Genomic DNA, 27,693 nt, shown 5'->3' with positions numbered 1-27,693 from the left:
TAAACATAGTTCTTATAAGGGAATGGGATCAATTGACCCCACATTTGGGCTGGTTTGTCCATATTAGGTCTCCTTTTGGCAAAGCAGCTTGTAACTAACTGGCCGAGGCCACAGTTAGCCTCAGTAGCCTGCAAGCCAGGCTTCCTCTCTCTATTCCCCCTAATAATATTAAGGAAAGCTGGCATTACATGATTTAGCCCTTTCTATGCAGATTGTAAGATAAAGCCAGTTGAAGAAAGCGTCTGTGGAAAGAAAAATAGAAAATAAAAGCATCTGAGGAAAGAAAGTGAAGACAGCAGCAGCCTCAGGGAACTGGAAAAACATGACCTGAAAAAAGTTCCTGTGATAATTTTTAAAAAGCTGGCATACTTCACAGGAACGTGCAGGTTCCCATCTCCCAGTCTGAGACCTTCCAGATGTCTGGCCAGTGGATTGGAAAGGTCCTTTCAAGAGGGATTACAATAGCAGTGCTTAACTTTGCACAGCCCATATAGCTCTGCTAGCCAGCAGTTTGCCTGTGAGAAGACAGGCTCTCTGTCTTGGTTGCTGACTGCTCAACCACCTATTACTCAGATTTATCACTTTGGCAATAAGCTGGGTCTGGAAGGAAAGCCCCAAGGTGAAGAGTGAGATTCAGGTGAAGCAGCTCATCCTTTTTTGACAATGAGATTAGGGAAAAAAATATTCTGTGTTGGTTACTGATTACTGTTAAAAGAACTGTTTTTGCTGGAGATCTCATCAGTCTCCATGCCTTGAAGCAAAGATCTAAGGCTTGAAACAGAAATTGCTCTATTGAGGTGCAATGCAGAAAACCCCAAACAAACCAATACCACCCAAATACCAATACCTCCCAAAAAAACCCCAACACAAAACACCAAACCAAAACCACACAACCATGACCAGTGTGTGTATGTAAACAGTGACCCCTTAGTGTTTGGCTTCCAAGACCTCTGGAAGATGGGGATATGCACTGAACATGCCATACTCTGGGCTGCACAACCTGGTGATGCCTTTCCTTTGACTCTTCCCATTGGCAGGGTACACTCAGGTAGTTCTCAGATAAAAATGGAGTTATTCTTTCTCAATACTTCTGCTGTAATGAGGCAAACACGTGAGGGGAGAAGCAACTCACAACACAGAAGGGTGAATGGGGACATGTGAAGCAGAGGAATGCCAAACCCAGAAAGGAAGAGAAATGAAAATAAAAAAGGAAATAGGAGGGGGAATACATGTGGAGGGAAGGGGATAGGGGTACAAAGGTATAGCAGCTGCTAGGGATGAACATCCAGTGCAAAGCAGAGGGTGATGGGAGGAAGGAACAACAACAAAAAAACCACTAAGAAAACCCCAACAAAACCATCTTTTTCTGACTCGGAGGGAATAACTGCTGGCTAAACTTCAGCACCAAATCTCCACATCTGCCTCAGCTGTCCGGGAGGGGCTCTGAAACCAACTAGCAAAATAGAAATAATCAACCTCCTCTGATTGACTCTAGTGAAGAACAGCACCTTATTACCATCACTAGATACCCTGCAAAGTCAAATAATAAAAATTCAGTGTGATCTTAAGAAACTTCAAAAACCCTGTGTGATTATGATTCCACACAACATGAATTAATTTTCTTATTCTCATAAATTTCTAAAACGTAAAAAAGAAAAAAAAGAAAAAAAAAAAAGAAAAAAGAAATAACCAAATACCCATGTCAAAAGAAGGCTACTGAATTTGCACAGTCTAGCATAGATAGGCAAGGTACAGCCAGAGACAAGGTCATATGAACAGCTTTATCTTACTGATACATGCAAAACATCATACACTGCAGTCTCATTCCCAAACCACACTTCATCACTTCATCTTGTCATGCCTTCAGGATCCTTGGCCAATTTGCTATAGAAGCCAGAAGATGTGTACCCATGGAAGCTCTCCAGTATGGCAGGCCTCCACTTACCCACCACAGAGAACACAGCATCTTCCACTCCCATCCCTTGGCTGGGAATGCAGCAATAAAGACAGGAGCACAGCATGGAAGCAGGAGTCCAGGACTTAGGTGACAGCAAGCCAATGAAGAAAATAAGTGCAAGAAAAAGATCACAGGGATTTAAAAAGAAATAAAGAGAGGAAAAAAAACCCTCCTAGCTTGCTCAGTCATTGCTGTCAAAGCAAAGCCTACTCACCATACAAGACTCAAAAACATAATGGCCAGCTTTGCAGAGAGGGGAAGTGCAGGCAGGGTAAGACCCTATGGACCATTTGGGACCAGAGCTGTTCAGCGTACATTTGTAAGCCATGTATACTGGAGACAAAATTATCTGTGAAATTAGGTAGTTTCACAAAATTTCCATGAAAACAACTAAGATAAGATTTTGACTGAATATTTATACCATCAGTTTGCAACAACAGTTTTAGATTATATTGCCACGAGCAAAGAGACAGGGCTCTGATCTTCTGGATCACCCCCAGAGCAAGCCTACCTTTTGTCACAATTTGGCAAGTGTAAGATTCAAAACACAGGCATTAAGTCAGCAACTCAGAGACTACAGTCTGGATCTCTACCACTTCTATGTGTGCCACAGAGTTTGAGACAAGCATGCAAAATTAATACTACTTGCACTTTGTGCAAAATTAAAATTGCAATGTTAATAAATTGAAACTGGCATGTTGTTAAATTCCAGTTTCTCAAGTATTTAGACTGAATAACAAGAGCACAGGCAAAAGGAAAAAGAGTAGAAGATTTAGAAGGAATGTTTTATGGGGTTTCACTACACAGCCTTGACCAAGTCAGAGTGGGGGAACCCATGGTGCTGACAACCTAGTAACAACTTTCTTATACTTAAATGTGCAAATGTTGGTCAATAACTCCACAGAATATCTCCTGACACCCCGTCAAGAGGCCAACAAACAAACAAACAGAAAGAATTCCAAAAACCTGCTCCAAAATAAGACATGAACACATGATAAACTCGTAACACAGGACGATTCTGGATGTACAACTACATGCTTACATAAACCACTGTAATTTATTACTGCACTAAGGTATGTTCTTTAACTACAGAGACAACAGCTTTATAAAGTAAACCTGAACAGCACTGCAAGCTTCTGCAGCTGGCTTCAGAGATGGGTTATGTGAAGACTGAAGTCATTAGCAACGGTGAATTTTTTTTCTTACCTCTTTCCTTAGTGCCCAAAGCACTCCTAAAGCAAAGTTTTATCTGCTGACTTCACAAGTGATTAAATAAAAGTACAAAATGGATTTAAGAAAAGTTATTAGCATATCAACCTACTAACAATAAAACAAAGTAAAAAGCAGTATCAGTTTATTCTAAAATATTTTTCCCCAACTTGCCCCTTCTTTTCCCCCTGCTTTTTCTGGTATAGAGGCATGCTTCCCCCCTAGAGATTCTTCAGCACCAAAACAACATGCCTTCCTCCTTAGTAGCACCTCCAGACTTTCTGACAGTGACACTCAAGCCCAATATGTCTTAGAATTTATTCAGCACATGAATACCAAGAAAAACCTATTTCCAGTAAGTATCTGTAGAAGAGCAAAGTCCTTTTAGCTGAGGAGGTGTCTCTGAAGTGCTGCTCCACCACCTTGTCACACTTATGAAACCCTTCTCCATTCTTCAAGAGCTTTTAAAATGGAGAATGTGTGTTCACTTCAAGAACACAGCTTGGATCAATTATCAGCCTGATCTGACAAACTTGTCGCATTAAAGCTGTATACATGTGACTGCAATAAAAAAGCCCTTGCAGAAAAAATGGAGACTATTTCATCCAAATCAAACGGATAATGTGTAAAAAGAAAACCGTAATTCACACTGATAATTAAAAAAATAAAACCCTCTTAATCTGCCTCATTTTGCATGTATGCTAATTAGAAATAAACTTGCTTATCAACAGCTTATGCCTTTGAACCATCTATTTGATTATAATGTCAAAACAGGCAGACAGAACTTTATACTGCTAACTGCACATGCATTCAGTTTATAAAAGGAATTACACTCCTTTTAAACATCTTTACACAAATGCAAATTCCCTTTTAGTTGACTATCAATTTTCCTCAATCTCTCTGAGGACCAGGAGAAAACAGTACTTCCGACTTTTAAAACAACTAAGAGGTTAAAGCACAAACTGCTGAAGCAACATACACATATCTCCAAACACTAAAAATGCTTCAGTATCTTTACCATACCTTTAACATCTGGATCATCTATATGGGGTTCCAAATTTTCTATCATTTCTTCTAATTCCTTCCTTGTTGCCATAGGAATGCTTGGAGACACTGGCATAGTGAGTTCCTGAATTTCTCTATCAAGTTTTATATCAGAAGTCTGCTGAAGCTCAAAGTCAATATCTATTTCAGGAAGTGGAGTCCTCCAGAAATGGAAAGAGTTGTATAATTCCTGCTCTGAAAGAGAGGTTTCCTGTGAATTCAGCCCAGCCTCCTGCACATTTGTTGTACAGCAAGGAGAACTTCGCTCATTCTCATCTGCCATTTCCCCACAAGATTCTGAAGGCAAAGTGCAATGGAAGGATGATTCAGTCTGGAAATCACTTTCCCTCTTGGAGTTATTTGACACTGTATTTTGATCTTCTATGACATTTTCAAGTTTTGTTGCAAAATCATCGCTATCATCACAATGTGAAGACAGATCCTCTGTCCTGTTGTGCTCTTCATCTGTTGTGCCATCTTCTGTGGTCCTGACTTGCTCACTGTTGAATGCCAAACAAAATGGACATTAAAAAACCAAAACAGACTTGTTATGCTCTTGAAAATTCACACACATGCTATCAACTTGTTATTTGTCAAAGTAAATTTATTTACACCATAACAAAACAGAAGTCATAGAATCACAAAAGGGTCAAGGTTGGAAGGGACCTCTAGAAGTCACCTGGGCCAACCTCCTTGTTCCAGTAGGGGCAACCAGAACCGCTTGCCCAGGACTTGTGTCCAGACAGGTTTTGAGTACTTCAGAGGATGGATACTCCACAGCCCTTATGGACAACCTTTGCCAGTGCTTAGTCATCCTCACAGTACAAAAAAAAATGGGTTTTGATGTTCAGAGGGGACCTCCTGTGTTTGGGGTTGTGGCCATTAACTCTGGTTTTGCCACTAAGCATCACTGAAGAGAGTCCAGCTTCATTCTCTTTTCACTCTCCCCTCAGGTGTTTATGAACATTGGTAAGACCCCCCAGTGAGCCCTCTCTTCTCCAGGCTGAAGTCCTAGCTCTCTCAGACTCTCTTGACAGGAGAGGTGCCACAGCCTGTTGTTTTGTGGACCTCCACTGCACCCTCTCCAGTGTGCCTCTCCAGGTCTCCCTCTGGATGGCAGCATGACCCTGTGGGTGAAGCAGCCACTCCTCCCAGTTTTGTGTCATCAGCAGACCTGTGAGGCTACACCCTGCTCCACCATCCACATCACTAAAGAGGATGCTAAACAGGACTGGATCCGTCTCATAGACGCTCAGTTAGTGACCTTCAACTATGTGCTGCTGACCAGTGTCCGTGGGCCCAGCCAGGCAGGCAGGCCTCAGCCCACCTCACTACCTCCTCATCTGACCCAAACTTCAGCAGCTTCTCCGCAAGGATCTTACAGGGGACCGTGTCAAAAAAAATCCAGGTACACGGTACACACTGCTCTCCCTCATCTATCTAGTCAGTCATCTCACCACAGAACATATATCCTAATTCTGGTCTGTGAAGATGAGAAGATCCAGATCTTTCCATTTACCATATATTCAATTCATTCAGGAAAGTTAGTTTTTCTAACAGTTCATGGAGAAGAAGAACAAGCAGGCAAAAATAATTTGTAGACTTAGCAAATTTACCTGTTTTCCTGTGCAGAATCACAATCTTCTGGGTTTTTACCATCTTCTTCTTTAAAGTACTGGCCACTGCTGGATGGATTAGCAAAAGTTGATATAAAAGGCCCCAGAGACTGAAAAGCTGCTTGGCGAACCTAGGGGAAAGGGTCCAAGGTGAAAAAACAAAATGATATATATAAATCTTGCTGTCCTATAAAACATAAAATGACTGCTACTAGGAATTGAAAGGGTCATAAGCCTACTACGGAAATCAAGAGCAGAGGCTCTTGTCTGGAAAGAATCAGCCAGATGTATACAGAGTGCCAAGTTTGAAAAAAATGTTAAGAAAAATGAAAAAGCAAGGTGAAACCAGTTAAATCACAGGTTACTAAACTGACAGGCTTATTCCCCACAACCGAAGGAGGAAGAATCTGTTTAGGTAATAGAAGGAAGTAAATTTGAGAGCTCAGCTCAGAATTTTAACAACTTGAAAGGAAAAAAACCATTATGTACAGTAAACAGACATTTCACTTTCAAAAATTTGACTGATAAGCATTATATTTATTTCCCTTTCCTATTTGGCTATGCCGTGCATTTGCTCCTCCTTTCTCCTACTATTTGTTCTCTTCTCAACAATTCTCTATCTCAATTTTTGTTATTTGATTAATTCTGCTGGGCCAAAACTTGCATGACTTTCCAAGATCCATGAGCTCATGCTTCTGTGCAGATGATCCTTTGCTCTTGGAAGCTGTCTGCTTAGTAACAAACTTAAGGTTTAAGAGTAAATCTTCAAGATGGCAAATAAAAAACCCCCAAACAAACAAAAAACCAACCTTCCCCCCCCCCAACAACAACAAAAAAATCCCACCCAACCCCCCTAAAAATCCCCCCCAACCCCCCTAAAAAAAAAAAAACAAACAAAAACCCATCACTCAAGAAACAATAAAAATTTAAATAATAAGAAACTCCCCACCATCACCATCCAAAACACCTACAAAACCCAAAAGCAATCAACCTCCAAACCAACCGCAAATTCCACCACGCCCTCCCTCAAAAAACAACATGGTGGTAGGGAACCTGAAGAAGAACAAGTATATCATAATTAATTTTCCAGTTTTGTTAATGATTCTCAGCAATGTTAAGACACAGGCAATTCTGTAGCTAAAGAAAGCTACTCCACTGACAGAGTTTTTCTTACATGCTGATGTAAAAATGAGAGGGACTCTCTACACCCATCAATGAACTAACCAGTTTAAGAACAATTTCACTGGAGGTGCATGGAATAGGTTAGATTACCCACACCCATGAGAAGTTCTACATAGAGTATTGCAGTAAAATCCTTCAAATACGACAGCTATTCAAAAAATAAAAAGCAATTCTTACCCATCGTGAAGGATCACTAATCAAATTAATAAAAAGGGTTGACAATTTTGTCCTCCGGACTTCCTGTGATGTTGCACAAGAAACTGCCATGAAGCACTCAGCACAGGCTTTCCTAACTCCCCACACATTATCAGAGCAGAGCTGGAAAAACCTTGGCAGCTGTTAGGAATACAGTGAGTGAGTTTGCAAGTCTTAATAAGCAGCACTTGTTTCAAAACAAGTTCTCTTTTCACATTCATTTTCTTCACCTGGTTGTCCACCTTCATACTCAGATGCACAGTTTAACATTTGCAAGACAACACACATTCAGTAGCACCATGCTTCTAATCTGCTGCTTTCATATTACTTATGGATACAGATAAGGAAAATTCACCTGTCTGAAGAATAGCAGGAAGTACTAACTCTTAAACCTGATTTATACCTCCAAAAAGCCCAACTTCAAATATACGTCCAAGACCAACAAACCTCTCATAAGACAAGACTTCATGTCTACACCATTCTTTTAAAGCAGGCACAAGAAAAATAATACTGGTGCACTATTAGGAAGCAATTCTTTACTGCAAGGGTGGTAAGGCACTGGAACACACTGTCCAGGTAGATCGTGGATGCCCCAAGCCTGGAAGTGTTCAAGGCCAGGTGGATAAGGTCTTGATCAAGTGGAAGCCATCTCTGCCAATGACAGGGAAGGCTGGAACTAAATGATCTTTAAGGTCCCTTCCAAACCTTAACATTTTTTGATTCTATGATTAACATTTTACCTATCAGAGACCACTTCAGATTTTTTTGTAAGCTTCTTACTGAAATGCAAAGGAGCAGCATCTTCAGAAAGAAAAAACTTCCTCTTCTACCTACACTTCTCATTGTTAGATTTATCAACACCCTCTATCCTACAATGCAGGACATGAAGTGCAAAGAGGAGAATGAGAAAAAGACTGCATTTCCTCAAGAGAAAACATGTTTGAACAGAGCAGTGGTTTTACTAATAAAATGGAAGAATTTTGAAGGTGCTCAGGTGATTGGGCTTTTTGGATACAATAATGGTAAGGGTGGACAGAGTGCAGGTGAGGCACAGACATGCACAGCTGCCTTGGCTTTGCAACGGCACAGTGACAAAATACAACTAATGCAATGGCTGTTGCTACAGCCTTGTTCACAGTTATTGATGTTCAGCTGTTCCTGCTCTCTGCAGCCAAGTATTCTGGACTTTGCTTCTAATTAAAAAAAGCTTTTAGATTAGAAAATGAAGTTTTATCATTCAGCTTTTTACGCCCTTCTTTTTTCCTAACAATAATCCAAGAAGAGCAGAAATTGGCATTTTCTGTTATAGAAAGAGAAGCCCAGCTGTCCTGCCACATTTTACTGCTTTTAGATGAAATAATCATCACTTTTTTATTTCATAGTAATGCACCCTCTGCAAAGTTTTAATCCAAATTCATTACGCTAATCATTACAAAGGCAGTTGTGTGAGAGAAATCAATTTACAGCCCAAATCAGGAAGCATATGGGATGCAAATCCACACAACTAAACTTCACTACCAAATGGCTTGAACCACTCAATAGCTAGAGAAAAATGCAGCAAACGCTTTAAGAGCATAAGAAATGGCCTGAGAGCCACAACAGGCCTACCTGTCCAACACCACAACTGCAAAAAATTGCAGAGCCTCTGGCTGAAGTCATGCCTGCATTTACACTCTGTCCATGTAAGTCCCTTGCTAATTCAGGGCATTGATTCATCAGCCTCTGCTGGCCCTCAACAAGCTCACTGTCCACATTCCCAAGAGGAGGAAGCTTGAAGAGGGATCCCAGAGCCTGCCAAGGTGATTTCTGCTCCTAGCCTTGTCATGTCTCCAAATCTATCAACATCCACTAGCTTCCTGGACCCACCATGGGAATGTGTGCACAGTTAAGGATCCTGTTCTCACCACTCCATCCAGTTCCCTGCTTTTCCATTTTGAATTTGTCTCTCTTTCCTTTATTTCATTTGTTATTTCTGAGGTTCACTGACTTCTCCTTTACCTTTCTTTCTCTTTCCCTCCTTTCCAGGAGGCTGTTCTAGGCAGGAAAACTGACTTGAAAAGATTAAACCAATACAGAAGCCTCACCAGCCTCACCACTCCCAGCACTTCATCCCCCCTGCCACGCTCCCCTGCATCTGCAATCTCTCATGAACTTCTTCTGTAGCTTGTCTGGCTCCACTCCTGAATTGTATTAAGAAGAAAAACCCTTTAAGAAATGGCTTACCAGCATTTCTTCAGTGGCTTGCTGTCCAACCACACTGCAGATATCTCCAAAATTGGCTGCACACACCTTGCAAACAGAATGCAAAAAACAAAGACTAAGACCACAGTTTTAATACAGCAAAATCCAAAGGGAAAAAAAAACCCCCAACTTTTAAAATCAGAAAAACGTGTTTTGGTTTAAACTCATTATAAGCTGTTTCCCCATTCCATCAATTTCCATAGCTTTTCAAAAATAAATAATTTTCTTTTCTTCAAAATTAGTCAGTCTTTTTTTAATCATAGATGAACCTCAGAACTTAAATGAAAATAAAAGAGGATAAAATGTATTTGAGGTGCTGTCACATTAAAGAACACATGCAGCTATCAAGGGAAATAAGCTATTCAATGGCAGGGTGAGACCAAAGCGCAGCCTCCACACCTAAACATCATGATGGAATACTGGTTTACTTCATCTGTGATGAAGATGAGCATCTTTAGTTCCATCTGTGCACAGAGATATGAGCTCAGGTGGCTGATGCTGTGTCAGCCACAGTTGCTTCACATTTTCCTGGTTACCAACACAACCTTAAGGACAAATGCCCAATCACACAGCAGCTATCTATAGCATAAGGCCAAGCAGATTCTTCCTTCATTTCTAGTCATAAGGGTAGTGATTCTGGAAAAAATATCTCAGTGTCAAATATTAAAATTTGTGGAAATGTAAGACACAAAAACCCTCACAGCTTTCACTTATACATGTCACAAATGAGATCTACCAGGAGAGTTTCTTAGTCACATGCACGGTCCAAGCCCATGACACATTTTTTCACAGATAATCTAGACCAGATGCTCTTAATTCATACCTTACGAACATGAAACATCCTGCAGTCACAGCACATCTCGCAGAACCTGGGAAGCACAAGCCTTTCCGTGATGTCCTTTCCAACCATGGAGGCCATTTTGCACATAATCTAATGACCAGACAGACACTAATCAGAGATGCTTGCAGAACACACCATTCTGTGTCAGCTAAGCAGAGGCTTTTTAAATCTACTCTCTATTCTGATGAACATAATTTTACTGAAAACTGAAAAATATTGAAAACAAAATCCCATTTGAATTCAAAAGGTTTGGCCACTTTTGCAAAGAACTGTGTTTCCCATTTCATTGTAATGACATGACACAGGTGTAGAAGATGACACTGATCTTCCAATAAAATGAATCAAATTTCCAGCTAACAAAGGTAACTGGACTCTTAATTATTCTCTGCTACCCAACAGACCTTAAAAAAAACAAAACTACATGATTATTTTATTTTTTCAATACAAAAAATATATATGTACAGTTAACAGAAAATTATTGACAATTAATATGCTTAAGAGACTTTTGAGTCCTGTATGGCTTAAAATTAATTACAACACTACACTGCATATATGCAACTCCCAAACATAAAATTCCCAAAGAAATGTATCACACCAAAAAAAGAACTCTTCCCTCTAATTGCTCTTTCATTCTAATTTGTACTGAAACTTAAAAAAAAGCCTTAAAAAGCAAGAAGAATTTTATGTTTATCATTCCCCATCATGTCAGTAGAAGTAGTTATATTCATTCCCCTATAATAACAAGTGATGGTTTTTCTAACCTGTAGGGGGTTAATGAGGTACAGAAATTTCTGTCAAGTTTCAGTACCTTCAAAACCATGAACACAGATAAAACTAATCAGCTTATACTTTATTCTCTTATGTAGTTGTAAGTTTCACCAAGAAGCACTAGAAATTTGGTGCCAAATTCAACAGTGCTGGAGCCTTTTTATTGTTTATCAGTCCAGCCACTGCAGGAAAGTAAAATATTAAATGAGGTCTCTCTCAAGCAAAAAGAACAGGAAAAAAATTCACCCAGCAGAAAGCATCAATATAAATTGCAATAAAAAAAGAAACAAAAGGGCCTACATCTGCCATTTCTCCATTATAAATTAACTAATCTGCTTACTATTTTAATTCAACACACACATTTTAATTATGAAGGTTGTGTCTAATACAAAAAAACCACCACCAACCAACCAACCATGAGTTAATCAACTCAGATGCTTATTACTTTGTCCAATAAAACACAACAAAGTCAATAAAGAGAACAGACATACAGCAAGTAGCAACAGAACTGAGGCATTAAAGCTTTTGAATGGATGGAAATTTTCCACGCAGGCAATTTAAACTTCCATAAAATAAACAGACAAACATTCAAAAAAACTAAAAAGCCAACACAGCAGATGCTTTAGGAGTCAATAAAATGAATCCCCTGCACTGTCCTGTCCAGCTGGATTGTTTTTTAAGTTATTGAATTGAAATCTTAACTTGACCAGTGTGTACAGCACTGACACAGCACAGTAGAAGTTACAGATTTGTTATGGACAGGAAATATAACGGGGTTTTTTTTTGGTAATGGCTGTGCAACTTGGAAACATACCATCACCACTGCACTATCAAGCATTCAGGCAAACTTTTGGCTGCGTGATTTGGCACTGCTGTTACTTACAGCCACAGCTTCTGTCTTCACATCGTCGTTGCTGTCTGGAGCTGTCAGATCTATCAGCACAGGGCACACTTTGGTCTCCACATCGTATCTCTCAATGAGTTCTTGCTCCAACAGCACCAATAATGCTGCCTGGCTTGTTTTCCTGACCTGCCATAAAAAGACAAAAATTGAACCAAGCAATTCCAAGACAGTTTTATTTTTTGAAATACATGTGTCCTGTATTTTGGAAGCTGTACCTATATGCCAACGCACAGCAGTAGTAACTGCACACAGTGAGAGGACACGTGCTTCGAGACAAGTGCTTTTGCAAGCACTTCATATTTGCTGTCCTGTGTTTTGGGAAGTATGGAGGTGGCTACCTGCTTTAGTTGACAATGTGCAGGTGTTTCTTGGGTTCACACACTATTTGTTTTAATGTCAAAAAGAGCAGTCATGGCAAATCTCATGCAAATGTGTGAAGAAAAAGCAGCACAATTAATGGAGAGTAACAAATTTCTAAGGAAGATGAATTTTACAAAACAAATCCTCTCTTTCTGAGATTAACAAGAAATAGGCTGGCAAGAGGAAACTGTGTTTATTTCCAATGCTTTTTAATTCTGAGACTCAATTCTGCTTAGTCCCATTTAAAAAGAAAATTGTGCAAAAATAAGATACCCATTATTACCGTCATAGCTTGCTAACCCCTACTCCAAAAGTAGTAATTTCACCAGAAGAGAAAACATTACATACAGTAAGAGACTACATATACTGCAATGCAGCAATTTTGGAAACACTTTTGAGCTCTTTGTTTCAGAGATCCGCAGCCCAATGAGCTATTCAACAGAGGTTAACACAATGAAAATAATCACAGAATCTTCTAGCAGGAGAACATCAAACAAAAAAGTAGAGGTTTTGTATTATACATGAATTAGCAAAACAACTACTAAGAAAAATAGGTTTGGGTAGTTATTTTTAACTATATAAATTTTGAAAAGGGCAAGGAAAAAAGTGACAAACTCAAGAGGCCTAAAATATTGAAAATAATGTCTCAACTAGCATTAGTCTAGTCTGAAATGACTGGACAAGCATCAAGAAAGCTTTGGACAAGCCAACTTATACATGCAGAGAAACAAACCACATGAGTTGAATCCAAAACATTTATTGGATTGAAATACAAATAACTGGTAATGAACATACACCACGGTGTTAAAAAACTGAATTATACAAAGGACTCAGTTTTTCATTACTACCACTCCTTTTTGCCAGAATTTAAATTATGCAAGCTTGTCTAAATGACTAATTTTGTCCATATGAATACAATATCAGATAAAAGACCCCACGTCAGGAGAGAGCATGTTAGATGCAAAAAACTGTCATTTCATTTTCTTTAAATATTTTCTTTAAATAAATTTATAGTACCATGTATTTCACGTCCATTACAAATCCTTATATCCCAAAACATAACACACTTGTACCATGCTAAATTTAAATAATTTGGCATCACAACAGTATTTCACCAGCTAGTAAACTACTCCTAGAGGAAACTTACCTGGTTATTCTGGTCGGCGAGGTATCGCACCACAATCGGCAGCAGGTATTTGGAAAAAGCATAAGGGATTGAAGGTCTGTTTTCTTGACAGAACATAGCAATGTGAGGCACCTGTTCCATCAGTTCTGCCCGCACTGTCGGCTCTGTAAGGGTCAAAACAAAACCAAAAAAATGGCACAATATATGTTTACAAGCATGCTCCCAGATCCTGCAAGAGTAAGCTTCTTACAGTACCCTACGTACAAAGTATGCTCTCAAGTGTTCATGTCAGTGTGTTTGTCAAGTTCCATTTTGACATCTTTTTACAAAACCAGATAAAACTACACTCTGTGCTGCCGACCTACTAAGTTACGTCTCACACTCTCAGTAATAAAAAAAGAAGAGGTGTAAGACAGCCAGCCAGCCATCAAGCATTAGGAGTATCAGAATTGTCCAAACTCCCTACGAGCATCACCTACTTCTCAGAAACCTCCTACATTGAAAGTCAGCCCAGAACTGGCACCACTGTGAGAAGGAAGGAACTGAGGAGGAGTCTGGGCCACGGCCTTTCAGACGGGAAAGATCCCACTGAGCAGGACAACCAGCCATAACCACAGATTCTGTTCTTCATTCTTTGCTTTTTAAGGCTACTGATGTAATTGTCAGATGGAAAAGGTCCTGCATCTTTCCAGCTGCTTCTGTTAAACCTTGGAGATGTGTTTCTCACCAAAGCTGGTGATTATTTAAGAAATATTTAATTATATTTTTAAATTCAAGAAATGGCGCACTGCCTGGATGAATCCTAATCCTCACAGAATATGCACATGTATCTGGGGGATGAGAGAAGCAAAAGAAACAATACAGACGTAAATTCAATTCCACCTATCAGAAAAAGATTGAATTTAAGAAGCAGGACCTTATTATGTGCCTAACTTCTCCATGTGGATAAAAAAAAAAAAGAATCTGAACTAAGTACTTCTGCCCTTTCAGGATTTGCTGATATATGCAGTTACCAGTGGTCTACTGATTACCTACAAAAAGACATAACATCAGTTACTCTCAAGCTATACTAATCTGATTTACAATGTTTTAAATAATAAGATGTATATGTCACAGGACAGATACATATGCCTTACTGGATTTTTACTTAAAAGTTAATGGTATAACCTGAACCATCTTCCTTGGAATACTTGCAATTGACATGATTCATTGAAAATACAACCTTTTGTTAAGCAGAAACATGCAACGTGCATTTGTATTTAACATGGCAAATGTGTGCAGCACTTGGCATTCTTGAACGCTGGCTACAAGTAAACTCAGGTCTGAATAAAACATAACAAAGACAAAGCAAGTCCCTGCTGTGTGCAGTCTTTTCTTCACTGAGGACAATGAGAAAATAAAAGATCACTGCACACAAAGTAATTAAATGCCTATGGGCTCCAGTTCTTTCATTACAGACTTAAATTACTTTTCCTACAGAAATACACACCAAAATTAGAGTTGAAGGGGGCCTTACAGATCATCTAATTCTGACCCCTGGGGGTTGGGGATCCACTAGACAGGTTGCTCAAAGCCCCATCCAACCTGGCCTTGAACACTTCCAGGGATGCTCTGGCAAGTTTATGAGTTGCTGACCAAGTTGCAGAATACAAAATGAAGTCTCTGAAAAATCAATATTGTATAGGTTTGCTGTTCATGACAATAAAGTAAAAAACATCTTCCAATCTGCTCTGTATCTCTTCCCAAATGTTATCAGGAGCACACAGGAGAAAAACATTTTTATTTAAACTTCAGATGTTCTGAAACATGTGCAGGTTGAACTCCATAAGCAATACCGGCATCCTGAGGCTCGTATTGAAGAAGTCAGATCCTGAAGAACACTATACAAACTATGTGCAAGTTTTAGAAGATCTAACAAAAATTCACACCGTAACAAAATGCTGAACTCTAGTCTCGTGATCAAACACTCCACTTGTAGCACTAAATGCAACAGCTGACCAAAATATGCACCTGTAACTAGGACAAACTAATAGTTAATGAGATTATTAATTCTGAAAGTTGGAGTCTCCATATCATACTAACGCAAAGAAAGAAAATATTCCTATCGTAGTAACTCATCTTTTGCTTCCTTATAAAAATCTGCCAGAGCAGTCCTTAGAACACAAGGAAGAGAAGGTGTAATTGTTCATTAGGATGAGGTGGTGTAGGGGGTTCAACCAAAGTAGACTGGGTGCTTTCAAGAGTCAAGTCGGCAAAAATATCTATTTTCTTCCTACATTTAATTCAGTTCTGGTCCTTTTATCTGACAAGGTCTGGCTTCTTCAGTTCTGGAAGAGGGGCTTGAAGTGTGCCTGAGAAAGGAGTCCTTTCACATGCCAACTCTGTCACATCAATGCGGGTTTTTTTTCACCTGTGTGACAACCTGCCCAAAGGTGGCTGAGTTAAAGAAGCCTTGCACCCTCCATTTGCAACTGCCCAGTATCCACTGAAAGCAGAGTAGCTACAAATGGAAGAGTCCTTTGTAACTGAGTATATTTTGAGATAAAGAAAGACATTATCTCTGAAAACAGGCTGTACACAGCCCCTCTCCCAAGAGCAATTTGTTTAAAAGGGTGAAGATGGCAAACAGAGCAAGATGAGGAACCATCAGGCTGGGCAAGGAGGATGAGAACTTGATGGACAAGCAATAGGAACCGGTGCTGAAAGCCAGGGCTGGAGGAACTCATGCCCACCTTTCCCAGAAGGCTGTTACGCCAAGACATGCCCAGGACATGATCAAGTGGCACAAGAGACTTATGTAACAACACTTATCCCTAGGGTCTTGCTCTACCATCTTAGGACTCATGCCTTGTTTCTTGTGGCAGACAGAAGATGACTGGGGGAAGGGAGGGAGAGAGGGTGGAGGTTAAAGGGGATGGAGAGTAAGCAAAATCAATCTGACTGAGGATGCATGCTTGGCAGCAGTGCTTCTTAAATGGCTTCTAAATTTGCTTTGGGCAGTTCCCACCCTCCCAGACACAAAACCTGCAGCTTCCATTTATGCCAACGCTACTGTTCATGCAGCCAGACAATAAATCCTATCAAAGAACTGATCTAGCTGATGCAGCTTGTGCCTCACCACAGCAGCATAATTAAACAGCAAGAACTGGCACTTAATATTGATCTCCCTGTGCAATCACGCAATTCCCTCAAACAGCAGAACTGTCTGATGACAAGCAAGCAATGGTAAAAGAAGGTGCTAGAAATGAGGGGAAGAAGCAAAATACTGAGAAAGCCAATTTATTCCTCTGCCTAGTGTGAATATGAGCAAAATGTTCAAGCCAGGCTCTTCACAGCGTAATTGCACACTACTCATTTGATTGTAGTTTGAACTGTGTCTTGATGCTGAAGAAATAGGTCTGCAATCAAAGTCAACAAGAACTCTGTATTAAGCATATCAAGAGCTGTGTACATACTTTGGACACCAGGCACTCAAAACGGGGAGACTGTTTCCATACCTCTTTGACACCTCTACAGTTTGCCCACCCACTGATAAAGCAATGGCAACACTCCCTTTCCCTAAACTAACGAGGTTTGCTGTGAAACTGGATTTATACATTTCTTTATGAAGCACTCCAGTAAGAGTGCAGGATGTACCAAAACCACGAGATCCTTTTCCTTCAGAACAGGGTTCATCTATTATGCAGCACTTATGTCAGCTGCCTACAATACTAATGACCTGCAGATGTAAAGTGAGCCCCTTCCTTCCTGAGCTACCAAGTCAGCTCTGGCTTTGTGAAGAACACAGGCAGATGAGACAATGCAATTAAAGATTTGAAACATTCATGCCCAGGAGTGAACTGTAAAGTCACCTGAGTTCTTACATTCCCTAACTTTTAAGTACACGGCTCTGGGATCTTTGTAAGGTCGATTCAAAGCAACAAACAAGGAGTGCTGTGTAGGGAACTGGCTGTGTAACACAACACCATAATTCGCCATCAAAAGGCGTTTGTGCTGCTCTGGGGAATTACTGCTGCTATGCAAGAACCTGAACCTTAAGCTTACCAATTTAGATAAGAGCTCAATTCTTCCAAAGGCTGAAGCATACGTTCCAGTGTGTACTGAATAGAGCCTAATCTTGCAGTCTGATGCAGTTACAGTAGAGCTTTCTTTTGCATTATGTTTCCTTAAGACCCAAGCAACAATGCCAAAAAAATCCACTGAAGTCAGAGAGCTTTCTCATTCCCTTCATCTATTCCTCGCTTTGTCTTTAGCTTGAACAGTTGGCAGCTCCAAGCAGGGATTCCAGGAGGCTTCAATACATAACAGTGTCTGCCATTCCAGTTTAAACTTCCCTGTTGTTTAAAACCAAATTTACAGCTTGGTCATTGTGTTAGTTTTGGCCAAGACAGAGTTAATTTTCTTCATGGTAGCTGGTATGGGGCCATGTTTTTGATTTTTGCAGGAAACAAGGTTGATAAGGGATGTTTTAGTTATTGCTGAGCAACACAGAGCCAGGGCCTCTTCTGCCTTTCACCCCATCTCACCAGCCATCAGCAGGAGATACACAAGGAGGGGAAGCAGCCAGGACAGTTGATCCCAACTAACCACAGGGACACCCCAGACCATGGTGTCATGCTGATCATATAGAGCTGAGGGAGGAAGGAGGAATGAGGGAAAGTTTGGAATGGTGGTGTTTATGGTCCCAAGTCACTGTCAGGTGTGATGGAGCCCTGCTCTCCTGGGGATGGCAGAACAGCTGCCTGCCCATGGGAAGTGATGTATCAGTTTCTCTCACATTCCAAGTGAAGAAGGCAGCTTAAACACGGTTTCCAGCACAAATCCAAAACATGGCCCAATATTAGTTACTATGAAGAAAATTAACTCTACCTCTGCCAAAACCAGCAGTTATCAACACAGCGACCAGCGCACAGCAGTTACAAGTTGCTTTGCAAAGCACAAACTCATCCAGCTGGGGAATACGTCTGCATTCTGGGTTTTTTGCACTGTACAATATAGTCAAGGACCAGGCTTTCACACAGTATAAACAAACCAGGAGGAGAATTTTGCTTCACATCAAGTTCCTATTTTAGGCAGTCTGGAAAAATCTCTGTGTACAGCTAGGTTCTACATAACATTTGCCTGGAACAGTATTTTTCTGTTTAGCAGAGGAAGTATTTTTAAATGCTGATCTTTTCAAACTACCTCTTGAAAGTACAGAGTCTATCTATTCCTTAAAGCAGCAATCTACTAAAAAGAAACCCTGCAATTTGTTAAAACAAAACTTTTGAAAAGAAATGTTAATATAAAAGACTAGATTTCCTTACCCATTAGCATTTTATTTCATTCTATCATATCTTGTGTATTATCTACATACAGAATTGCACTGAATTGAGTTTTAGGAATCAAGCAAAAGAGAATGACAGAAGACAGAAAATAGCTTCCATTTCTTCTGTTCATTAAATAATTTGGAAAAGAACTTTCCAGAATAAAATGACATAGTTCTACCTCTCTTCATTTCCAAATCGCACAAAACCATCAATATGTTCAAATCAGCATCTACAGAACCTGGGCGGACTTTATTTTCTGCATAAACAAACCCTCAGTTTTAGCTATTTCACAAATGACCATTCAAATCAATATGACTAAACTGACTCCAAAATCATAGAAGTAATTAACTATTTCTTCTTCATCCATGAAAAAAAACCATTTCCCCTAAAATGTGACACCATCTCTCATGTAAAGCGCCTGCATGCTCACTTGGCTACTCCTAGCACACACACTCAGCTTGGATCTATAAATGTCTAATGTTTATTTCAACCCTGCTGAGGCTTCAGTTCACTCTCTATTCCACTTCAGCTATGAGAAAGTAAAGCACCACCATCAGCTGCATACTGGAAATTAAAAAGGTATTATTTTAGAACTGCACAGTGCAATACCAACTAATTGCTTCAGACCAGCTATTTATAAATCAAGTCATTACTCAGAGCCACCCCACAACTAGATTTATTTCACAATGCTTTATTCTGCAGCAATGTACAGTATTAAAAAAAAGTCTGCAGTGCTTTCATTATCCCACTATGACCATTCTGAAATACAAGCAGCAAATTTCCACTAGATTTGTGAGGAGCTGTAAGGTTTTGTGTTGTAAAACTGTATATGAAGAACAACCACTGATGATGTTAAAGCTGCTTTATCTGACAATTTTTATGAATGTTTTAAGTACATCTGAATATTAATAATATTGCCCTTTCTTCTTATTAAGGGTTGCGAGCAACAGGGAAAGGTGTAAGTGCATGGCTTTGCATTAACACTTCAATTAAATAAAAGAGTAATTCACAGAATCACAGAATATCCTGAGTTGGAAGGGACCCAGAAGGATCATCAAAGTCCAACTCCTGGCACTGCAGAGGATCACCCTAAGAGTCACACCGTGTACCTGAGAACATTGTCCAAATGCTTCTTGAACTCCGTCAGGCTGGTGCTGTGACAACTTCCATGGGGAGCCTGTTCCAGTGCCCAACCACCCTCAGGGTGAAGAACCTTTTCTTAATATCCAACCTAAACCTCCCCTGACACAATTTTATCTATCCTCTTCCTTCCTCAAAGATAACCTTCCATTTCACTCTTTTTTTCCTTCTACATATGTAGAACATATGTATTTTCCCTTTTGATTTCTATCATATCCCATTTGATCCTTCCCTCTGACTTTCCTACCTCTGTTGAAGATAAAATAAAAGCTAGACAAGTGGAAATACAGTCAGAGCCCATCCCTTTTAGCTTAGGAGTCCAGCAGAAAGGCTGATGTGTCTGATGCATGTGCTGCTTCAGTAGTCAGGCTCTTTTCTCCTACTAACCAGAAATGGATTTCATTACTGACTGGCAGAGCAAGGAGCAAAACACAGACTAATGAGGGAGGGTAAAGTCACTGTTAATCACTCATCAGATGCACAGAGAGACAAAAGAAGTTTACATCAAGCACAGGAGAAAATTATTAGCATAGCACAAGGTGGAAGATGAGGTATGGAAAATCCTGAAACATGAAGATAGGGAAGGGAAGAAAATGCAGCTGGAGATATTGGTAGCTGGGAAAGGCAAATGTTAGCATTCCCATTAATATTGCTTACATACGAAGATTTTTGTTAAATGAAATGCTGCAGTATGTGCTGTTTGACAGGTAATGTTGGCATGTCTCAAAATATCAAAAGCAGTAATTGAACCTGCATTAATAAAGCCATTTAAACACACTATTAAGTAATTAGGGTTGTGAGTCCATCCTCATTAAGAAGCCTGATTATAGAGCTTAAAATTTAATGACCAATTAGCCTAATAATTGTTTTCAAAAACAGGTTGTTTTGGAAACTGCATTTACAACTGATTCTTTGCAGTAAAGAGATTACTTTTCGTTCAGAAGAAAAACATCCTAGCTGGCTATATTCAGACAAAGAAGCACCAGCCCTTCAGGATGCCATTTTATTCCCCCCCCACCATCATTTCTTTAAAAAGATATTTATGTTTATCTATTTCATAGTAAGCTACATTACATATGTATTTTAGAAACGAAGACACAGACTTTCACTTTAAAAGAAACTTCAGAAAATAACATTTAAAGCTTCTGGAGCCTTTTGCACACTAAGCAAAATGCCAATAATGCAGTAATTCTGGCTGGGGCTAACTTTCAAAGCCAGTTAATTGTAATTCAGCACACAATGATGAAATCTTGTATTATCTAAGCCACTCACAAGCTGGTACAAAAAAAAAAGTTTGAATTATACTTATTTACTTAAGTCAGTAACTCAGACACAAGGCCCTTGTTCAAGCTCTCACAAGCCTGTGGCAAGCGTACATTTGAAAATTAAGAGGACCCAGCTATCTTAATACAAAGATAAGCATTTTTAATCTAACAAAGGTTTTTATGGGGGATAACTTAACATTTGCCAAGCCTATATGCCAAACTACTTCTGAGCTTGTATAGATTCAAAGACATCATAAAAACACCTAAGTGGGAAGTCATACCTAACATCCCTAAAGAAACAGAGAAATTACCAAGTGATTGAACAGCAGATTCAAAAGCAGTACAAGGTACCTTTCTTAGCTGTCACTACTCTAGGAAACTTGGTACCAAAGACAGCAGGGAAGTCCAGTTTAGGACTGGAAAATACCCAAATTCCACAGCAGAATTACAGATTTAACAGCAACACCCAACTACAGCAATGAAAACAAACACTGAAGCCTTACAAATAACTCCAATTCAGAGAATAACTTTCTTTAGCAAGTAAGGGCCTTGGGGGCAGGGGATTATTCCCCAAATGCCACTGATGGGTTTCCTCCATGGAACAGCTGTTCTCTGCTGCCATATACATACAACAGCAGCACATGACACTAGGGCAGAGCAAATCCTGTGTTCTGCCAGCACTGGGAGCAGCTCATGTCCAGTACCACCTGAAGTGAACATTTTTTGCCAGGAGAAACACAACATTTTGATGTTGTGATTGATTTTAAGGCTGCAAGTGTAAACTGCAACTAATTCATTACCAAGAGTCCAAACTACCCTGTCAGGAGAAGGTACACTTTATATCACTTGTATCTGCAGACACAATGGTAATCAAAACTCTCTTTCACAAAATACAATTCACCACAACTCTACTCAAAGGGTCCAAATGAGTTTCCATCAAAAGCTATTTCTTTCAGATTTTTTTTTGACAAAAAGCTTTTATAAAACCCGTTTTAGAGCTGATATTTGCTTTTGCCATGATGCCTCAAAAAATGTGTCTCGGCTAGCCAGTTGGTATCTCAATATATGTATCAATCATAGCAAACCATACTCTCATAATTTTCTTCCATCCTACTATCATATTTGGACCCAGGTATTTTTCTTGTAAAGATTATTTTTATTACACATGAAAACAGTATTTAGTGCAATCAAGATGACATTTAGATTCTTAAAGTTTTATCACAATAGAAGAAGAACAAAAATTATTAGAAATTCTCCTGCTTTTAAAGACAGAAATGCTGTATCAGCATAGCCCCAGCTTATTAAAAGGTATTAAAAACAACCAAAACAAACCTGAAAAAAGCTAAAAAAAAAAAAACCAAAAAAAAAAAACCAAACCCAAACCAACAAACCACAAACTCAAAGAACTTTAAAAACTCCTTGAGACTGATTCTTTTTCAAGCAAAGACCGTGTCTGAAAAACATCAACCCCACTATAAGACTTCTGAAATTGCAAGGTATTAACAGGACAGAGGACTCCCTGGGCAACTTTAGGATAGCTGGTATTTTTAGTTCACTGCCGTACCTCTATTTTAGAAGTCAGCATCAGTAGCCCAGAAAGAGAACAGATATTGTGTATCCTGGGTATATCCTTCAATTCCAACCTCATTATACCAACTACTGAAAAAAAAAAAGGAAAAGTACCTCACTTTCTATGACTTGATTTGACAAGAGAAGACAAAGAGCTCCAAATTTAAAAGAACTGGCATAAGACTAACAAGCATCAACAATTAGAAATGCAGTGACTTGTACTTAGTCATAGTTCAGTCTGACTTCCAAGTTTATTGTTTCTTTTATTTATTTAAACGTGAAGGTTTGACTCCAGGATGGCTCTACCCATACAAATGTCTTTCCCTAACCAAGCAAGTTAAAACACACAGGCACTTTTACAATGTTTTCTTATTCCAGATTCAGGGGCTTTTATATTTTATGGACAAAATGGGGGAAAAATACTGTAAATGGAAAGAAGCGAGACAAAAATTAAGAAGTCTAATAGTAACAACCTTAAACATACACACACACAAAACCCAAAACCCCTGCAACAAAACAAAAAAGCCAAAACAAACAAACAAAAAAAACCCAAAACCCACTGTGCTGCAGTATGAGTAACAGTCAAGCCCATATATTAAGAAGATACAAAGCAGATCTAGTTCCCTAATGAATTTTCACATGGTTTAAAACACAAGGCTATTCTAATAACCTGTCTTACCGAAACCAGCCAAGTCCAATACTGCAACTGCTCGAGGCACAAGACTCACAGTTAAGTTTGCAGAAATTTAATTTGTGGGGCAGCTGCAGAATCCAGCGCTACTAGTTTGGCAGATCTGAGACAACTTCTACAGTGCAGGAAAAGCCTGAACTGCTGCTTTTACTGACGCTGAGAAAATATCAGCCCTGACTAAAAATGTACCCCACCCTCGTTAAAGGCAACAAATTGATTTGAGCTCAACTCTTGGCTTCTACTGCACTTCTGCCTAAATAAACTTCAATTTGACACACTTAGTTGGTCACCAATGAAAAGCCTAAGGCTACAAGTTGCTGCAAGAGGACATTTTCCCTTGGACACATCTGTCCTATTTTCTAAACTGAAGTGCAGCTTCAGAAAGTGTCTGATGCTCAAAACTATTCACAGGGCCACACAAACAGGCAACTGTACATGCAGATTTCAGAAGCAGAGCTTTGCTAGGAAAGCACTCTTAAACAGTAGCATGCCACTGTTCTCAATTAAAGACACATTTTATTGTAAGTGAATAGTGACTTTTTTCCTTTTTAAAGAATCCTTGGAGGGGTACTCAATACAATTATGTAATGCTTACAACAGGCTACTTTTCCTGGCTAAACAAGGACATTCCCACAGAGAAATAAAACCATGCATTTTAAATTAAGACAATAGTGACAGAATAACAGAAATCAGTAGAATGTATTTTTACCCTTGGAAAGCATTATCTTCTGCAGCTCCAGAAGAAGGGAGAAAAACTAACACATATTAAATAGAAGAAACATTTTCTTCTCATTCAAGATTTAATACAAATTTATCTTCATAGCACACCAACAATAACAGAAGAATGACCAGATCTTTTCTGATGTTCTGCTGATGGAATTTCTTCCTTCTGGTATGTCAGCTGTATCTAGCTATGTTGAAATCAAACCCTAAATTCTTTCTAGATAATTTTTAAGCCAGAATTCTGGCACAGCTCTGTCCACATCATTTTTCCCTTCATCCACTTCCCCGTGACTTTTTAAGCACTTCTTTTCTTCCACATTTGTTTTTAATTTTTCTTTTGCTTTTGCCTTTCATTCCAAATACTAAGCAGTCGCAATATATTGATTAGCAACAGACACACTGGAACTACAGAGCCTTCCTACTCATAGCAAAGAGGGTGCACAAGCAAGCTCACTACACTGGACTTAAACAGCAGACTTTTGGCATCTTCAGGGATCTGCTTGGTGAAGGTACCATGGGATAAAGCCTGAGGGAACAGGTGCCCAAGAAAGTTAGTTAATATTCAAGGATCACCTCGTCCAAGTGCAGGAGCAATATATCCAAAAGAAGTAGTCAGGCAAAAACACTGGGAGGCCTGATTGGATGTACAAGGAGCTCCTGGACAACCTCAAGCAAAAAAGAGGAAGCCTACAGAGGGTGCAAGCAAGGACTGGTAGCCTAGGAGGAATACAGAAATAATGTCCGAGCTGCCAGGCATTGGGTTAAGAAAGCTAAAGCCTCAAAGAATTAAAACTGGTCAGGGATGTCAAGGGCAACAAGAAAAGGTTCTGTAGGTACACCAGTGATAAAAGAAAGACTAGGGAAAATATGAGCCCTCTCTAGAAGAAAGAGGGAGACCTGGTTACCCCAACCAATGAGAAGGCTGAGGTACTCAATGATGTTTTTCCCCAGTCACCAGTGACAAGTTCTCCATCTGAGTCCCAGAAGGCGGAGGTGGGGATTGGGAGAATGAAGAACTGCCCACAGAAGACTAGGTTCAAGATCATCTAAGGAACCTGAAGGTACACAAGTCCACAGGACCTGATGCAGCACATCTGCAGGTCCTGAGGGAACTGGTGGAAGAAGCCACTATCCATTGTATTTGAGAATTGTGGCAGTCCAGTGAAGTTCCCACCAACCTGAAAAGGGAAAACAAACCCCTCATTTTCAAAAAGAGAAAAAAAAGAAGATACAGGGCCATCTCACCTTGGTGCCTTTGCAAGACTATGGTGCAGCTGCTCCTAGAAACTGTGAGAAGGCACATGGAAAATAAGGAGGTAATTAAGGTGTAAGAGCTAACACAACTTCACTAAGGTCAAACCATTCCTGGCAAATTTGTTGGCTTTTTACGATGGGGTTAAAGTGTTTGTGGATAAGGGAAGAGCAACTGACATCATGCACCTGGACTCATGCAAAACATTTGACACTATCTCATTAAGTCCTTGTTTTTAAATCAGAGAGACACAGATTTGAGAGATGACCACTCAGTGGATAAACAGCTGGCTAGATGGTTGCACTCAAACAGTTGTGGTCAACAGCTTGATATCCACGGGGAGACCAGTGACATCTGGAGCTCCTTAGGGGTCAATACTGGGACCAGCACTGCTCAACATCCTGGTGGGTGACATGGACAGTGGGATGGAGAGCACCCCCAGCAAGTCTGCCCACTACACCAAGCTCTGTGGTGGGATTGACATGCTACAGGAAAGGCACAGCAGCCACAGGGACCTTTATGTACCTGAGAAGTGGGCACATGTGAACCTCATGAATTTCAAAAAGGCCAAGAACAAGGTCCTGCACCAGGGTTGGGACAAACCTTGGTACCAATGCAGGGTTAGTAGAGAATGGACTGAGAGCAGCTCTGAGGAGAAAGATTCGGAGGTGTTGGTTGATGAGAAGCTCAACATGACCCAGCAACTTGCAGCTCAGAATGCCAAACACATCCTAAACTGCATCAAAAGCAGCTTCGGCCAGCAGGGCAAGGGAGGGGATTCTGCTCCTCTGCTCTAGTGAGACCCCATATGGAGTGCTGCATCCAGCTCTGGGGACCCCAAGATAAGAAGGATGTAGACCTGCAGCAGCAAGTCCAGAGGAGGGTAATGAAACTGATCAGAGAGATAAAGAATCTGTCCTACGAGAGAAGGCTGATAGAGCTGGGGCTGTTCAGCCTGGAGAAGAGAAGGCTCTTGGGAGACCTTACTGCAGCCTTCCAGTACCTAAGGAGGCCTGAAAGAGAGCTGGAGAGGGACCTTTTACAAAGTAGTAGTGACTTGATAAGCAGTAATGGCTTCAAACTGAAAGAAGGCAGGTAGCAGAAAGTCTTCACTATGAGAATGGTGAGGCACAGGAACAGGTTACCCAGAAGCTGTGGACGCCTCAGCCCTGGAAGTGTTCAAGGTCAGGCTGGATGGGGCTTTGAACAACCTGGTTTTGTGGAAGGTGTCCCTGTCCTGGTAGGTCCCTTCCAACCTAAACCATTCTCTGATTCTGTATTTGCACCTTTACCAATTCTTGCTGCTTCTTACCTTCACACCTGGTTGCCCAAAAAGGTGTAAAGGAACAACTTCAGCATTTAAATTCTATCAAAACTTATGAGAGTGTTGCACAGATGGTTTCCAAGTTTATTTTCAAGCCAAGAAACTAATCTTGATCTACAAATCTAAAATAATCATGTAGGTCTTTTGAGCAGCAAAAGTAAATAATAAAAGTTACTAAGAAATGTACTGTTGGAAAGCCACAGTCCTACATTTTGAAGGAGTGTAAATCTGTTGATGAAAATAGTAAGGAAAAACGTAATCTTTGGGGGATGATTAAGAAAAATTAAATTTTACACTATTTTATTGAATTTGCAGAAGTTTAGTTTGAATATTGGAGAAAGAACATACTGCTCCTGTGCTAAACACAGGTTTAGCACCTCTGATTTTCCCACATCAACCCAGCAAAATGTTTAATGCTACCTACCTGAATCATCAGCTAATCTGCTGATTCTCTCCAACACAGCAATACAATCTCTCTCATCATCACTGACTTCTTTCAAAGTGTCCAGCAAACTTCGAGCCACCATTTGCCTAGTTTACAAGAAAGATTAAAAATCAGCATTATTTGTGTCCAGAAATACTGCTAAATCAAAAAGTTGTGAATCACAGAAGTTTCTTACACCAAATAGAATTTTACATATATTCACTTAAAATTTAATTTATAAATTATAGTAAGTTTAGTTAGCCCTGCTTTGGGAATTCTTACTTTGATACCTGGCATAATCTTGAAGAACTGTAAGTTTTGAATATAGTATTAAAAGTATCCCTTTTATTTACAAGGATAAGAGAAAGCAGCGACCAAGACCAGAAATAGCAATCATCTGCTAAGTGGGCAAACAGGAGCTGAATGTTAGGAAGTCAGAATCAGCCTTCCATCCATCCTCATCTATGAAGTCCCTAACTTGTTCCATACAACGCAAAGTAACACTAGTATCGTTAAAATGTTTTTAAACAGAATTCTGAATTTATTTCACAAA

The 27,693-nt window shown here is 39.8% G+C and overlaps 1 protein-coding gene across 8 annotated transcripts in view; it reads right to left on the bottom strand.

Annotated features, from left to right (window-relative positions):
- Positions 1 to 27,693, bottom strand: part of PPP4R1 (protein phosphatase 4 regulatory subunit 1) — a 63,571-nt gene that overhangs the window by 16,033 nt on the left and 19,845 nt on the right. For 6 of the 8 annotated variants that reach the window (XM_041477708.1, XM_041477711.1, XM_041477710.1 and 3 more), the window contains 8 exons: positions 27,141 to 27,247; positions 13,465 to 13,607; positions 11,937 to 12,083; positions 10,268 to 10,375; positions 9,427 to 9,492; positions 7,186 to 7,344; positions 5,827 to 5,957; positions 4,190 to 4,710 (listed from right to left, as the gene is read on the bottom strand). In XM_041477708.1, coding sequence (XP_041333642.1) covers positions 4,190 to 4,710; positions 5,827 to 5,957; positions 7,186 to 7,344; positions 9,427 to 9,492; positions 10,268 to 10,375; positions 11,937 to 12,083; positions 13,465 to 13,607; positions 27,141 to 27,247 — 1,382 coding nt within the window. The remainder of the gene's footprint in view (positions 1 to 4,189; positions 4,711 to 5,826; positions 5,958 to 7,185; positions 7,345 to 9,426; positions 9,493 to 10,267; positions 10,376 to 11,936; positions 12,084 to 13,464; positions 13,608 to 27,140; positions 27,248 to 27,693) is intronic. The other 2 variants (XM_041477716.1, XM_041477715.1) reach the window with 1 other exon arrangement.

This window comes from Pyrgilauda ruficollis, unplaced genomic scaffold (genome assembly GCF_017590135.1).
Source record: "Pyrgilauda ruficollis isolate IOZ18807 unplaced genomic scaffold, ASM1759013v1 scaffold41, whole genome shotgun sequence".
Lineage (NCBI taxonomy): Eukaryota > Metazoa > Chordata > Aves > Passeriformes > Passeridae > Pyrgilauda > Pyrgilauda ruficollis.
Note: the sequence above shows the minus strand (reverse complement) of the source record. Positions and strands in the feature narration are given on the sequence as shown.